Raw genomic sequence first — 16,552 nt, 5'->3', positions numbered from 1 at the left:
TAATAAGAAAGCTACAACCTGCATATTGACAGATAAAAGATCATCCAATAAGCTACTTTGGTCTATGACAAGTACAGCTAATAAGAAAGCTACAACCTGCACAGTGACAGACAAAAGATCATCCAATAAGCTATTTTGATATATGACAAGTACAACTAATAAGAAAGCTACAACCTGCATAGTGACAGACAAATGATCATCCAATAAGCCATTTTGATCTATGACAAGTACAGCTAATAAGAAAGCTACAACCTGCATAGTGACAGACAAAAGATCATCCAATAAGCTATTTTGATCTATGACAAGTACAACTAATAAGAAAGCTACAACCTGCATAGTGACAGACAAAAGATCATCCAATAAGCTATTTTGATCTATGACAAGTACAACTAATAAGAAAGCTACAACCTGCATAGTGACAGATAAAAGATCATCCAATAAGCTATTTTAATCTATGACAAGTACAGCTAATAAGAAAGCTACAACCTGCATATTGACAGATAGAGGATCATCCAATAAGCTATTTTGGTCTATGACAAGTACAGCTAATAAGAAAGCTACAACCTGCATAGTGACAGACAAAAGATCATCCAATAAGCTATTTTGATATATGACAAGTACAACTAATAAGAAAGCTACAACCTGCATAGTGACAGACAAAAGATCATCCAATAAGCCATTCTGATCTATGACAAGTACAGCTAATAAGAAAGCTACAACCTGCATAGTGACAGACAAAAGATCATCCAATAAGCTATTTTGATCTATGACAAGTACAACTAATAAGAAAGCTACAACCTGCATAGTGACAGACAAAAGATCATCCAATAAGCTATTTTGATCTATGACAAGTACAACTAATAAGAAAGCTACAACCTGCATATATGCCCATATGCAGTATCACATGCAACCTTAAGCCTAGTTTAAAAGGTTGATCAGGCATGTCACAGACTTTGCTTCATAATGATTAATCCAAAATATGAAAATCCAAAATATTAACCAAGAAATAAAAAAATAAAGATGCATTGCTAGTACATTCTGCACGTATGAAAGGGACCAGAGATAGCTAATGTAGGGTGTTTGGCCATCTGCCTTTGAGCTAACACCTCTGTGGAATAAATAAAATCAGATGTTGATACTATTTAAGATGGCCAGACATCTGATTCTCAGCTTCCAAGCACATTTAACTGGTCATCCCAGACCAAAAATTGAAAATACATTACATCCACCTGTCTCATAACAGATGCCCTGGTTATGTAAGTTTGTCAAAATCAGCAAAGGGAACAATTGTCTCAGGGCAAAATATTCTGGCGATGAAATGGACCAATGTGAAAATTGTGCAGAGATAAATTATCTAGAAACAAATTGTATTAATAGCCTATATCATATAGTTATTAATGTCACGACCATTAATTATAAAGAGAAATAATAACACACCTGTCCACAATTCCACATAACAATGTTCTTTGCTGCCATGGCCGCCAAAGTTCAAACCACTCACATACCGTTCGGCAGATTTGCTGGTTGTTTAAGACAGAGAGGCTGTGTGGTCCAATTTTCTGACTGCCACTGTTGATAGGAGGGAGATGAACAATGCTGTCAAAGTTTCCGTAACGCAATCCATCAGGAGGTTTTAAGGAAAAATCTCTTGTGTGTTGTACAGGCCTTATGTATGCTGGCATCTTTACAATTTTTGGTCACATAAACAATTCCTGTAAGAGAAAAAGTTAACAAGAGTGAGAGACCTTTGTATCTATAGAGGACTCTCATCTGATGACAAACCTTTGTCTTTTAGACAGCTGCACCTCATATATCAGTAAATATTTAAGTAAAATAAAGCAGAGAGGTTTATAGTACAAGTTTGGTCCTTTGTGCAAATGTGTCTTTGATATGGAAGTATCTTTAGCAGAGTTGCACAGTATACTGGGTAATTTTCCAGTGCTATATACCTTAGTAGTTTTGTAGAGTACTGGTAGATTAGTAATTTCAATTAGTAAGGAATCTATTGCTATTCCTGAGTTATCTTCTTGCAATCTTCATATTAACAGCATGTTTTCATTTTTCATCATTTGAAATATTCAAAAACTTATTCTTACAAAAGTTTTATCACATATTAATTTTGATTATTACAAAAATATTAGAACTATTAGATATTCAGTATATAAAAAAGGCCTGGGGGATATTTTAACTAACACAAGTCACATGCACACAGCAAATGATAAAAACTATTATTTGAAAATTTATCATTAATGTTTTAATTTTTTTTGCATATACTGTGACCATGTCAGTCTGCCCATCTATCAGTCCATATGTCTGTGAATCCTTGTAGTCTGAATTACATCCATGTTGACTAAGGAATGGTGATCATAACTGATAAGATGTTTTAAAAGGATAAGAAGACGACAAGGTGGTATTGATGTCAAAGGTCACATTTTCACAGGCAATATGAACAGTTGCTTGTAATCTGTGATCCAACTACAGTGACTGATGGAGGAAGATTATATTTTGTATGTGCTTCATATGGATGGGTAGATGACAATGAAGGTTTTGAATCCCAAATAAGGTTCTGGTGGGGTGATGGTAGTCATGAATTTAAAAAATTACAAAAATACGAGTTATGGATTCCACTGGTATTTTTCATTTCACTAATAACTAATATAAACAGTCATGAATCAATTACTAATTCTATATGTCAAATTTTTTGTAAAAAAGATATGGCACAGGGTTGTCCTACTGAAGGCTAGTAATGGATAGTTTGATGTCTGTTTGATAACACACTGAATTAACAGTTCTCTTCTGTTTTCAGCAAAAGTGAAGATGTATCATTCATCAAAGACAACAGAATGATACAATATTGCTAAATGCAGTGTTGCCTCATGGAGTGTACAAGCTACGGACTATCTTGAATGTCCATAAAGTCACAGAACTAGACAAGATACCGACAAGACTGTTGAGAAAGATATCGACCAAACTCACTCCAGTCCTAAAGTTTAAAAATGTCAAACAATCAGGGAACATTCTGTAAGAGCTGTATGATATCCGATGTACATGTGGTTCAAGTTTTCAAAAAGTTGAAGAAAAAAAAGACTGGTGAATAACAGACCACAATATTTGATGTCAGTAACCAGCAAGATGCTGGAAGCATATCATCTGCTGCAATGTCTTGTCTCATCCCAATAAGCAGGAATTATGGCACTAGATGCTCAGCATGGTTATAGAAAATGGGGCCATAATAAAACCCATCTAATACATACTAATCAGGACTTTGCAAACAATATAGATAACCAACATCAGATTAATATTATTTTGCTGAATATTTCAAAAGCCTTCAATTACAACAATTGGAAAACAAACTACAGGTTGAAAAGTATGAATTATAAATAAATAAAGTCTGCAAAATTCTTGACAAACAACCTTTTTGTTAAAGAGAAGCGATCGTCATTCTTGAATTGGTGACTGGAATTTAGTGATTTGGATTTTTAATGTAGCTTTAGTACTTTTAGTCATGTTTCTATGTCTGCAGTGTGGCAGTTTATAGAAATGTCTAACACTGGGGCATCATGCCGCAGACATGTAGTGTCATGTCCCACCCAGTTACATTTATCTTGACACTAGGCCGACCAGTCCTAACACTAACCTCATAATGCTGAGCACCAAGCGAGGCAACTGCTAGTACCATTTTTAAACGTCTTTGGTATGACTTGGTCAGGGTTCAAACAAGCGACCTCTAAGGTTGACACTCTAACTATTCATGCCACCAAAGCAGTCGACCGGATTGACATATGTATATATTAGCATTTAATGTCACCTCAGTGCAATAATGGATACATAGTGAAAATTAAAAATAAAATCTCCAGGAAGATAAACCATTGCAAATAAATGCAAACAGTAAGTACAGAAAAAATATAACGGGAAAAGATTAAAATTATGTTTAAAAGTATATAAAATAAAATATAAAGGTAAAACATGTCAAATTCTAAAAACATATAAAAAATCATGTAAACTTCATGATATTTTCACTTGCTACTTTGAACTGAGCAAGTGAATTTTCAAGCTGAAATTCTCCAAGATGCTGCTGCAGTGAGAAATACTGCAAGAAAGCATTCTTTCCCTTATTCTTCTTTTATTCACCAATGATTTTTCAAATCGATCACTGAATTACCATGTTGATCAAATATTAAAAAATAGAGACCAGTGCTCAAACACAAGAAAGGAATTGTGCCACATATCCACTGTACACCCAGTTATTGAATATGCTACTGTCATATGGGACCCTTACATAGAAGACAATATCAAGAAAATGGAACTGGTTCAGTGTCTTTCTAAGTGTACGGATGTCATGGATTCTGGACTGTGACAACATGATGAAACAGCTACCATGGCCTACCCTCCAGGAAAGTCTAAAGACATTCACAAGACAAACATATGATGACATACAACATTGTCAATGAACTGTTTGACATCAATCACAAATGTTTTATTCCAAAGTTTCCAAGTTAGACCATTCCAAGAAATACCTTGGTCTGTTTACCAGGTTCCAGATGTGTCAGAGATCTTTCTTCTTTGATGCCATCAGGCTGTGGAATTCTCTACCAATGTTGTGACATGTCTCCATGGAAACATTCCAATGAGAGGTAAAGTTCATTCACCTGATGCAGTGTTGACACTAACCTTGTGCTTGTAACCACAACATATCTGGTTTCTTTTATAGATAGTGAGTGCCAAGCTGCACACAGTGCAAGCTCTTATGATAATTAATGTGCATATCAACACATACAGTTTCCTGAGTGAATGTTTTGAACGATTTTCATCAGCTAAGAGTTTCTTGTGCAATCTGAACTGAGGAAAATTTGAAACAACACTTTTTTTTCAATCATTCAAACTGATTTTAAACTCAGTGGTAAAACAATACTGTGCAACTACCCTGACGTTACAAATCAGTTGAATAGTTGGGAATAAACTATACAAAAATTTTACTTACCAAAAAAAATCAAGAATAAAAAGATATATACAGCATAAAACAGTATATTTCTTTCTTGGGCTGAGGCAAAAAAATGCTCATGCATTGGACTGCAACATCTCAATAGTGTCACACACAATGTCAGTCACTGCTTTCACAAGAAGTCAGTCAACTGTGCTCGTACAGACTGCCTATATTATATAAAACATAAATAGTTCAAGATTAAATCATTTAATCATAAAAGACGATACCAACATGAAGCAACAGCAAACAAAAAAGGACACATTTTCTGGTACAATGAATAATTAGGTATATCATTGTTTCCTTTGTTTCATAACTTACATCTCCTCTGAATGTTTATTTTTAATATTAAATATCACAAATATATGGCCATCACATTAATTTTCAGAGAAAAATGTTTGGCACAAGATCTAATAAATTCAGAATCCCTGATCTGACCTCACACTACAAGTGTACAAATGTCTAAACAGGGTGGGAAAGCACTGAGGAAACTTGAAGTAAAGCAACTATCACAACAGTCATGTATGCAACTTTATTTATCTTTAAAAAAAATACTAATTGTTGTTTTATAAATTTAATACAAAAGCAGTTTTACCAGCATCTGTTAACTCCTTATTGTTAAGTGACCTAAAATTTAGCTATCATCACAAAACTTCTGGAAGAAAATTTGCTTATTGCTATGGTCTTTTACAATGGCAGTCAGGCATAAAATTGGATGAAGAAAAAAAAACAGATACCGTATCTAATCATTACCAGTATAAGAGGTACTTCACATTTTTCCAATACACTTCACCTTTATTGTAATATCAAAACTTGACATTTGATATGGTTTATATTGAATCCAATCTCTTAGTTGGCCTCATCTAAAAATACTTACATACATAACATTGATTTTGCCATGTTTTTCTCAGACGTTGATAATAACTACTGTGCAAAAATACACCAGGCAGGTAAAGTGTACTCCATAACAAGTAAAAAAAATAATATTGTAAAACAAGATAAACTTTTACACCCTCCCATTTTTGTGGTCACCTCTTTGGTTCATTTTATTTATATAAGGGAGTAATGTAACATTACTCCAAGCACTGGCTGAAGGATAATTAGTCTTAAGACTATATATTCATATATATATATTATTATACGAGGATGTATATTAAAACTCCTGTGCTTGACGAATCTAGGGACCTTGATTACTACAAATATTGGCACACTAGCGCTAAACAAGCAATTTCAATAATTCGCTCTATACTGTTTTCTGCTTGGTATTGAACCTAGAACCTCTTTATGTGAGATAGGACAACTATCGCCTGCCTGCACATTCCAGTGCCCATACTACCACAGCTACTGCCACATCACAAAAATGATGTTTTGGTAGCTGTTCATATACGGTACTAGAACATGCAGACACTCTCAAAACTTAGATATATACATTATTCATCCGAAGAAACCTTGGCACTGGCTAGGTTAGGTTTCATTTATATAAGGGAGTAGACTATATACTTATATATATATTATTATACAAGGATGTATATTAAAATACCTAAGGTTGACAAATCTAGGGACCTTGATTACTACAAATATTGACACCCTAGCGCTAAACAAGCAATTTCAATAGTTCACTCCATACTGGGTTTCTGCTTGGTATCGAACCTAGGACCTCTATGCAAGATAAGACAACTATCACCTGCCTGCATATTCCAGTGCCCATACAACCATGGCTACTGCCACATCACAAAAATTGTTTTGGTAGTCATTCATATACAGTACTGGAACGTGCAGACTCTTGAACTTAGATATATACATTATTTGTCCCAAGAAACCTTGGCAACTCTTGATACATTAAACTATAGCACAGTTACAATATGTTCCTGAAAGAATGTAGATGATCTTGGTGAAAATTTCATATAGTTGAATTCCTTGCAAACAGAAATATCACTGATTTAATATTAGGATATTTTTGAAGTATAATCAATGAAAAATTTATCCCATCATGAAATATTATAAAGCCAAAAACTAAACAAAAATTGGTCCATGCTAATACAGGGCATACGCAAGAAATGAGCTGCAGATGCACTGTGATAAATAGAGAGAGAATATATACATATTTTGAGTTGATACATGAAAATAATTCACCTTGTGAAGTGGAAACACTGTACTGTCACAAGCAGCTTCACTACTTGTGCCAATTTTAAATGTATTCACTTCATTAGTAAAAGATTTCTATACACAGTATCTACTCAAAAAACCTGATATTTTCTCTGTATTATATAATTTTTAAAAGAAAAAAACCTGAATTTGTATGGATGTTCTCCATTCCGTACCAATACCATTACAAGCTGCATCACTACATTGATGTAAAGAAGTTCTATATTTTATGATAATTTTTAGATGGTGAAGTTTAACAGATTTAGCAGTTACATATCATGCATCAAATTGTGTATTTTGTCAAAATAATGGCTGTATTCATAGAAAAATGAAGAGAATATTTTTTGGGATTAACACATTTCATAAAGTTTTATGTGGATCTGTCATTAATGATGCTCAGTGGTGGTTCTTTCTGGGTAAATATACATGAAACACATACTTTAATTATATATTTCATAATTAAATTAGTATAATCTACATTTCTGCTTTTTTAAATAAAAGTATTAGAATTTTCTAAGTAATCATGTGTTACGTGTTTAGCCTCAAATAAACAGTAACACAAGAAACACTGAAAAATTTAACAAACTATTTATTTTTCTGGAAAAATACTGTAAAAAATGAAAAAATAAGAACTTATGGTTGTAAGAATCAAATCCAAAAATAATTCACAAATAAAATTTTAGAAGTCCTAACACTCAAATGTTTCAATAAATTCAAGTTTCAGTCCCAATAAAGAATCCAAGATGGAAGGCGATGATGTATGCTGTATCCTATACAGTTTTGAAGTCTACAGTTCCTTGCAGAAACACAAGAAATAACACTCAAGTGTTGGAAAGTCAAATAAATTTTTTAAGAAATGTCTTTGCTCAAGAATTCTGTATGAGCACACATATATTTCCAGGAAAAAAGAATTCATCTTTTTTGAATCCAAATTATTTGAATAAGCATCAAAATAACTCCAAACTCACACAACGAAAGAACACATTGACATCAAGTGTTTTAAGCTCTGACTGAGATTATTTCTCTAAAACAATGGTTATACAGTAATTCTGAGGCGCAGTATGGGTGCCCATATAAGGGTCACAAGATCATGTTTACACATAAAAAAATCATGTAGCCCCAGTATGACCATGATAAAAACCAATCATTTTACTCTGAGAATAAAATAAAATTAAAGTTGTTTACGTCACTAAAAACTATTTACAAGTCGAGGGTCATGTATCCAACACAGCCTCGATCTCAGCATTATTATTCCCACATAAAAATAAATAAAAATAGAACTTGTTCACGTGATTGTTACTAATATTGAATTAAGGTCGGGAACTAGGTCAGCTTTGTCTGTTTACAAATGAATCAGTCACAATCAAACTATTTTCTGAAAAAATTTCCAAATCATGTAAACAAGATTTTATTATAATAGCATGTACAATAAAATAAATTTTTAAAGCTGACAAACAAACAATAAAATTAAAATAAATATGAATTAAATCAGACATGCGTATCATGTTTTAATAGTAAATTTTCAATCAGCTGTTCAGAGAATCTTGATAGTTACATTATTTTGATGACTTTTCTAAAACTTGTTCAATGATGTATGAATTACCATAAATAAAAATAAAACCTCCTGTAATGTTGTCTTCTATCTCTGATTACTTGAATTTCTAGGGAAATAAATTAGAAGGATGCAGAACAGTTTTAAAGTTAAAAAAAACTGTACAGTCAAGGATTGAGATTTGGCATATTTACAATGCCAATTAAATATTTGAAAAGTTTTATGCTTAATCTAATAATTTTATTTTTATCAGTAAATGATTTTATTATAATACCATCATGATTTTTCATAATTTCAGCTCAATTAGAGGTACCAATCAATTTCAGGTGTTTTATTTTATTTTTTTTCCCAAAGGGGAAAAAGTGCAATGGTCGGCAACAAAAAACAGGAATTGTCTGCCAACCAGAAACACATATTTTTATTTTGGCCTTAGTATAAGGCAAGCATTGTAAATGTCAATAGCAAATCAATCATTTTTGTTTGGAAGTTTCTTTATCATTGACAGTTAAGGTGCAGAGCATTAGATAATCAGGACTAGATAGACTTTGTTAGCATCAAATTTCAGATAACAATTAATTAATATTTAATTTTTTATATTGTCTAAAAGCAATTTTACTTTAACAGAAAATTTTTAATAGTCTTGTAGAGAATCTTGACATTTAACTTATTTTAATCATTGTATTATTTATAAATTGGTTTAATGATGGTAGCAATTACAATAAATGAAAATAAAATGTTCTCCTGTAACATTATGTCTTGTGTCTCTGATATCTGAAGTTCTATAAACATAAGTTATGAAGGATGAAAATCAGTTTAAAATTTGAAAAATGGTAATTCAAAGATTGAGGTTCTGTATATTAACAATGCAAATTAAGTATTACAAAATAATCATACACTAAATCTAATTCAACCATAAGTAAACATTTTTATCAAAGAAAAAATATGATTTTCCCTAATTAGATTATTTTAACTTTTGTGACAAAATCTGTTCTAAAATGAAGATTATAATAAATACACAGCGGCTTGCATCATTGGTTACAATTTAACTATTAGTCATATATATATATATATACCGCCATGTCGTCCTATTCTGCGTGTCGGGTAATTCTGCACAATGATACGTCATTTCTGTAAACATTTAATCACGTGCTATTTTGGGTCAAAAATCCATTTTGTATCCACAAAGAAGAATTGTACATTAATTAAGAAAAGTGATATTCATAAAGTGTACAAAAATATCCCACATTCAGACTCGAAATGCACATAAAAATGTGATTTCTAAATGGCAAGGTGAAGACCCACTCCATGACCTTCTTGAACCTGTAACCCAGAAAATTTGATTTACTATGCATCTTTTAGAATCATACATTATATAAAAGATAGAAATGTGTACCTTAAAACAAAACTGTATTTTAATCCAAGTTTCCAATTTTGCGAGAAGTTGTCCCACACGTACAATATTGTCTGCTACTCAACGTGTCTACTTGTCGCTAGAACATAAATTCTCAACAAATTCCCCGGCGTATAGTCTGTTTCTAAATTCTGTAGTAATTTTTCCCATTCAACAAGATGTAAACACATTACATCCTATTCATTGTTGTTCCTCTTCCATGTAATACCTTATTTTTCATAAAATGTTGAACTTTAATAACTTTTTTACAAGATCAGTTTAGTTTAATATCTCTTGCCATTTATTGCCATTTTTATGTTGAATTTTGTAAAACTAGCTATAAACCTTACCCAATTACTCGACTGAACTCCTGACAGAAACAGTCCAAAGTAATATATTTCATTTCTATAGCCAGATGGATAAACATTACATCTTTTCAAAGCTATGTGCAGAATAGGTCGACATATCGCGAGTCAGTAAAACAGGGGGGTGGTATCCCCTGTGTCCAAAATTAATATTATTCTGAACAGAATATTCTGGTGACAATTGCATCTTTTCAAATGGTAAGCATTGCTGTATTTTATTTTTGTCAATCGCTCGAATCTGGTATGCGTTTCGCTTCAATACTGAAAACGAAAACCTTAGGTGCGCAGAATGCCCGACAGCAGTGTAGTAATAATAAAATAATATGTTACATTAGTTTATACTATCAAATGAATGACGTTAAATTGTACGCAGTGATACAAGCTCCCGTGAATAAATATATAAGAAAAAAAACTTTAGAAATGCTAAATTAATTTTTTTATGTCACTGTCCTAAAAACTTGAGTTTTCTAAGTGCTACTGATGTTGCTGTGCAATATGTTATATTTCCAGAGCTAGTGAGGTGCGTGAAAAAGGGTGACGTACTACACGATCTTTACGACAAGGGGTCGCTTGGATCAAACCTCGTTAAACAAAAGTATGCGGGAATATATTGTTGTTATTTTTATCCATCCATTGCTACAATAAATAATGTTTCCAAAGTAATTTGAGATATCAGTTATCACTATGCAATAAGTATATATCTGAAAAGGAGAAAGTGCTTAAGTGTGTAAAAACTAAGAACTCCAAGTTAGAGAGCCGTCTGACCTGTCACTGACCACCTTTATAAATTACCTTCTTTATGCAGGTTTCTCATTTAAAGTGTGGGTCAAAATGGTTCTGCATCGAATACACTTTTCATCGCTTCTAACTTTGTTTCCATCCTCCATATTTTGTTTCTATGTTGAAGTGCATTCTGGGAGTTAGTTGGGTGTATCTAAACACTTGAGAGGAGCGCAAGGAAGATGTAAAGAAGCGAAAAGAGATGAAAGGACGCGTACACTAAACAAAATATATATATAGTTTAGTGTTCATTGAAAAATTAGAAGAGAAGAAATGTAAGAAATCGGAAGGGAGTACGCAATATAGAAACCTAAATTTGTTAATTGCAAATATATGTCACCAGGGCAAATCACACCAAGTTCATGCAAAAGTCTTTCAAGTTGAGCTTCTGTCTGTGCACCTTAAGGATATGGAACAAATCACCGGCAACAGTTGCAGAAGCCTCCTAACATTGCATCTCACAAGCTGAGCTTTCTTATCATCACCTTCTAATACATTCGTTTGCATTAAGTAATACCTAGTCTCATGGCAGTGGTAGTTGAAGGGGTGTAGGTTAACCCGGTCCTACCCCCCCCCCCCAAGCAAAATTAAACATGGAACATAATACCCTCATCTTTGTGTTTCGGCTGGGGCTCTTTGAAGTTGCGTTGTTGGCTTCTAGTTATTAGCTAAAGGACGAATAGTCAGTGGCGTAGCTAGGATATTTGGACCGTTATTCCAAGCTTACCGACGGGCACCTGCAATGTTAATAGCAATTTTTCGTGTCCAAAATTACAGTTTGATGGGTGGTATTTTGCGTGTTCCTAGTTACTTTCTACAGTGGAATACAATATTTTTTTAATGGGCTCGTGAGCCCCCTGTTTTTATGTTGTTTTTCTTCTTCTTTTTTTTTTTTTCTTTTTCTTTTTTGCAGGCCACTATGCTTTGCATACTCTTGCTATGCGGTAGCTACGCCCTTATGAGTGATGTACGTTAGACCATAACACACAAGGAGATTAAGATGCCTGATCGTTTTGTTCTGAAGACTAATTGTCTTTCCAACTTCTTGGTCACTGCGCTTTCACAAGTACTGACCACTGTTATTGTATTTGACAATTATTGTTATATTTTAGGAAGTACTTAAAAGCTGAGCCATAACTTTATTGGATAAACATGAAACTTCCATGATTAAATTAAATATCAGGAATATTGATGACATGACACATTTCTTCTTTTCTCCCTTAGGAGGTGTTTAAAAGCTACTGGATAAACATGAAATTCAATATTTAAATTCAATACCGAAGTATATTGATGATATGTCACATCTTCTTCTTCCCCCCCCCCCCCATCCGTTTCAAAATAGGCCAGTGTATTTGTGACGTTTTAAAAGTTTAACATCTTAGATGGCGAGGGGATTATGTCTAATCTGTCATTTCGCCCCGGGGGAGGGGATTTTATCCTGTGAGAGATTTTGTCTCAGGTGGATTTTGTCTGGTCTGTACTTTCAGTTGAGGTATTTGCTTGCTAATTAAGAGTGGCTTCATCAAGAGAGAGAGGGAGAGAGTTTTATCGGTACACCGGTTTGCCGCAGTATTGTTTCATCTTGCAGTACTTTGGTATTTTCCGTCAGTATGGAATTTAAGGAAATTCGCGAGTAATTTGTTAACAATTTAATGATATTAACAGCACATTTTCATTTTTCATGACATAATTATTCAAAACATTATTTAAATACAAAATAGTTATATTTGTCACAAATATTGATTTTGAATATTACAAATATAATTTTATTTACGATCCTTTAATCACATGTTCGACAAGTGTCATATATGACAACTTGGTGGCCAAGTGGGATGTTGTGAACGATATTCAGACCAAATCTAAATTTGTGAGAATTGTCCGATTTAAAGAAAAAGCAATACATTCTTTAGTTATTTACTAGTATCATCTACATCCTTTGTAAGACTGCAAATCATCCTGAGATTTTCAGGATAGCAGTTATTTTCTGTTTGAATTTGATAAAATGTCTCAATCCACAAAATAATGTATTCTTTGATGAGTAAGTTAACGTTATGTTTAATGTCCATCTCTGATAAATAGCTTCACCAAGTGTTGGAACCCCTTTCTAACTCTCTATGCATACTATATCAATAGTATAGACAGTAAACTGTCGGATTTAGCGTCAAGCCATACTATTTTATCAAAAAGCGCCCTAATGTCAGCGAAAAGCGGCATACAGAAAAACGAAAATGAAAGGCAACAAAATTACTAAATATAGAAACATCAAACGCGAATTGAGTCGAAATGCGGCGTTTGATACAAAAGTATAACTGTATGATAACTACATGAAGCGAAGAGTACTAAAAACAAGCAGACAGAACGTAATAGAAGTGGCGTGAGGCGGGGGGAAAAAAGTTGAAAATAGAGGCAAAATGAAAATAACAACATGTGCCATGTAAATAGGCTTAAAGATAACCAAATGATGCGAAAAAGATCAAATGAAAGGAAAAGATATGACAAAGATGCAAAAAGGAATAACAAAGAAACTATACGTTCCTTGGAAATGTAAAAAGTGGCCCCTAGTGAGACAAAAAGATACCTGCAGAAGATGAAAGAAGCAAAGGAGGTGCAAACAGGCAAAATGAAAGTGACATAAACTACGAGATTTTTTTTAAAGAGAAGATGAAAGGTGCACTAACAATGAGTCTTTATAGAAAGGCAAAGACACTGCAAAATAACGAAAATATTTATGATTATATTCCTACACTTTTTCCACTCCGTGCACTTCACCTATAGAGTTATGGAGATTAGTGGTGTTAGTTTTATCCAAAAAGGGATAGTAGGAACGTGAAAATGGCTTTATTTTGTTTATACTGATATAGTAGGGAAGTTATTGGGCATGAGGAAGTTAACTTTGTTTATAAGGGATTTAGATTGTATTTAATGCCCCTTTCTTTTACGTCCTACTCTGTGTGATCAGTAGAAAAGCGAGCGCTAGTCACTCCAACCGGCGTGTTGAATAGTAAGTGTGGTCTGTTGCACAGAATGTGTTGTGGTAATGGAAAGCACATGACTGGGTGTTGGTCACCCCAAAAGGCGTGTTTGACCACAAAATCACTAAGTATTGGATAGTAGATAACTAGGTGCTGGATAGTAGATTACTTGATATTGGATAGTAAATAACTGACCGGTGTTCAATTAAAGTGCATATTAAATCCCTAAGCCGATAATGTTCTCTCCTTTCCTCAAAGTGTGAGAATCATCATTTGTACATGTATTTCTTGCAAAGTATATTTACTTTAAATAGTTAACAATCAATACGTTGATAACATTATTAATCTTTTCGTTTGTTATTGCTAAGAAAAAAGTAAAAACTGCATACTCTTTCCTAAATATCATAACCATTTAAAAAGTAATTAAACTTTATTTTGAGACAAGATGAATGCGATATATATATATATATATATATATATATATATATATATATATATATATATATATAGTTATTGACTGATCAAGCAGGTATGTTTCTATTCGGGTCTATGAATATCATTGGAGGGGGCGGCAACGGCAAGTCACCTCATCCAGTCAAATTAAGTTGTTCCAATTTTAACACTGTTCCTCCATGATCAAGACAAGAGGAGCACACAACTTTAATGGACTCATAATGAGCAGTTTTGCATTGCCGGTCAGTGTTTGTACAAATATCTTTCACTCAAATGCACCTGTAATTGCTTCTCTCTGGTACGTAGTCACACCTGCGATGTTAAACTTACAAAGTATCCTTTTAAAGTCATTTGCCGCTTATACACGCTATTGGTATGTTGGCATTATCTTCTAAGGGAGGCGACTCCAGAAATCCAACAGATGTCGCTAGTAAAAGCATTCAAACATCTGCTTGATCCGCCAAGGTGTAGAGAGGGTTAACATATCAGAATCTTAGCTAGCGAAGATGTATCATATGGTACCAGTGCATTCTTATTTAACATATTATTGTATGTATTATTATGATCTAATTAAACTGATCTCTTGGTGATTACCAGTTTTGTTAAATAAACAGTAATTGTAAATGTTAAAATTTCTTAATACTCTTGCATTTTTTCTTTTGAAATAATGGTTGATCGATGGCAGTCCTAAAAACATATATTTTACTTCTTGTGTGATACACCATTCATCTTATATAAAGGATGAACAAATCGAAATCATGTTGAAGACTCTCTCTCTCTCTCTCTCTCTCTCTCTCTCTCTCTCTCTCACACACACACACACACACGTGTTACTTACTTCTCATAATCTTAGTCAAAGTTAACAACTTTGAGTCGGGTCATATTGGGTATTAAATAAACATTTAATGGTTTTCTTATTTGTTTACCTGTTTTGTTATATTGTGTTAAAATCTGAACTTTATAAATATTTTCCGATCCGTCACCTTGATGTGAATGTAGTCAGAATGGTGAGTGGTATGGACGAAATAGATACAAATACAAATTAATAAGTAAACATGAAAACCAAACACAAATAAAACGACAATAGGGGAGAGAAGAAAGGAGAGGATGGGTGACAAGGAATAGCTTGAAGTTATGGGCAAGCGTTTTTTTAAACAACATTTCCCGATATATTTTATGTTTGATTTATTGTTGTTTCAACCGATCTAATTAGACAAAATCTTGATTTTGCTATTTGCTCGCCCTGCACATGTGCGCAATGTTTTCCCTTGGTAGTGATATCTGCCGAACGGATTTTACTGAGTATTGAAACTGAAATTATGTGGTTATAGATCATTGTATGCAAGATGTATTGGTCATATTTCTGCCCACTTTAACAAAATTTGTTAAGTTCATATCTGCATCACTTTTCCTCACTTGATCACTGCTACCTATGGTCGAGCGCAGATATGTGTAAGTGTGCGTTTTGTACCCACAAATAAAGTTTTTCGTCTTAAGGTGATAGGGCAACGTTATTTAACATCACAGATGTCATCCGTTTCAACAGTTATGCAGTATCTGTGAAATATAGTTCATTTTTATCACCATATTGTTGTTTTATATCAAAATTATTGTAATCTCTCTATCTCTCTCTCTCTCTCTCTCTCTCTCTCTCTCTCTCTCTCTCTATATATATATATATATATATATATATATATATATATATATATATATATATATATATATGGTGAGGAAGTTATTGTATTGATTATTATTATTATATCTGACTTCTGTAAAACTGCTTCAATAGTAATATCAGAGGCTAATATCTGCCTATATAAGTCTTAAATGCTGTAAAAGTGTAATAGTAAGTCCAAGACAGAAGATAGAAAAATACTGTTAATATTTAAATTAAGAGAATAAAGAAAGATATTC

At 33.1% G+C, this 16,552-nt stretch overlaps 1 protein-coding gene across 1 annotated transcript in view; it reads right to left on the bottom strand.

The window, feature by feature from the left end:
- LOC149771472 (uncharacterized) overlaps positions 1 to 11,328 on the bottom strand; it is a 179,362-nt gene extending 168,034 nt beyond the window's left edge. Inside the window, exons 1-3 of the mRNA XM_089948413.1 lie at positions 11,226 to 11,328; positions 4,982 to 5,151; positions 1,438 to 1,712 (exon numbers count right to left, since the gene is read on the bottom strand). Coding sequence (XP_089804539.1) covers positions 1,438 to 1,682 — 245 coding nt within the window. The 5' untranslated portion in view covers positions 1,683 to 1,712; positions 4,982 to 5,151; positions 11,226 to 11,328. The remainder of the gene's footprint in view (positions 1 to 1,437; positions 1,713 to 4,981; positions 5,152 to 11,225) is intronic.
- Between the last annotated feature and the right edge of the window lie 5,224 nt (positions 11,329 to 16,552).

The sequence above is a fragment of the Sinohyriopsis cumingii genome, unplaced genomic scaffold, assembly GCF_028554795.1.
Source record: "Sinohyriopsis cumingii isolate HCF-2022 unplaced genomic scaffold, ASM2855479v2 utg001831l, whole genome shotgun sequence".
Lineage (NCBI taxonomy): Eukaryota > Metazoa > Mollusca > Bivalvia > Unionida > Unionidae > Sinohyriopsis > Sinohyriopsis cumingii.
The sequence above is the reverse complement of the archived record's forward strand: the minus strand, read 5'-3'. Positions and strand labels throughout refer to the sequence as shown.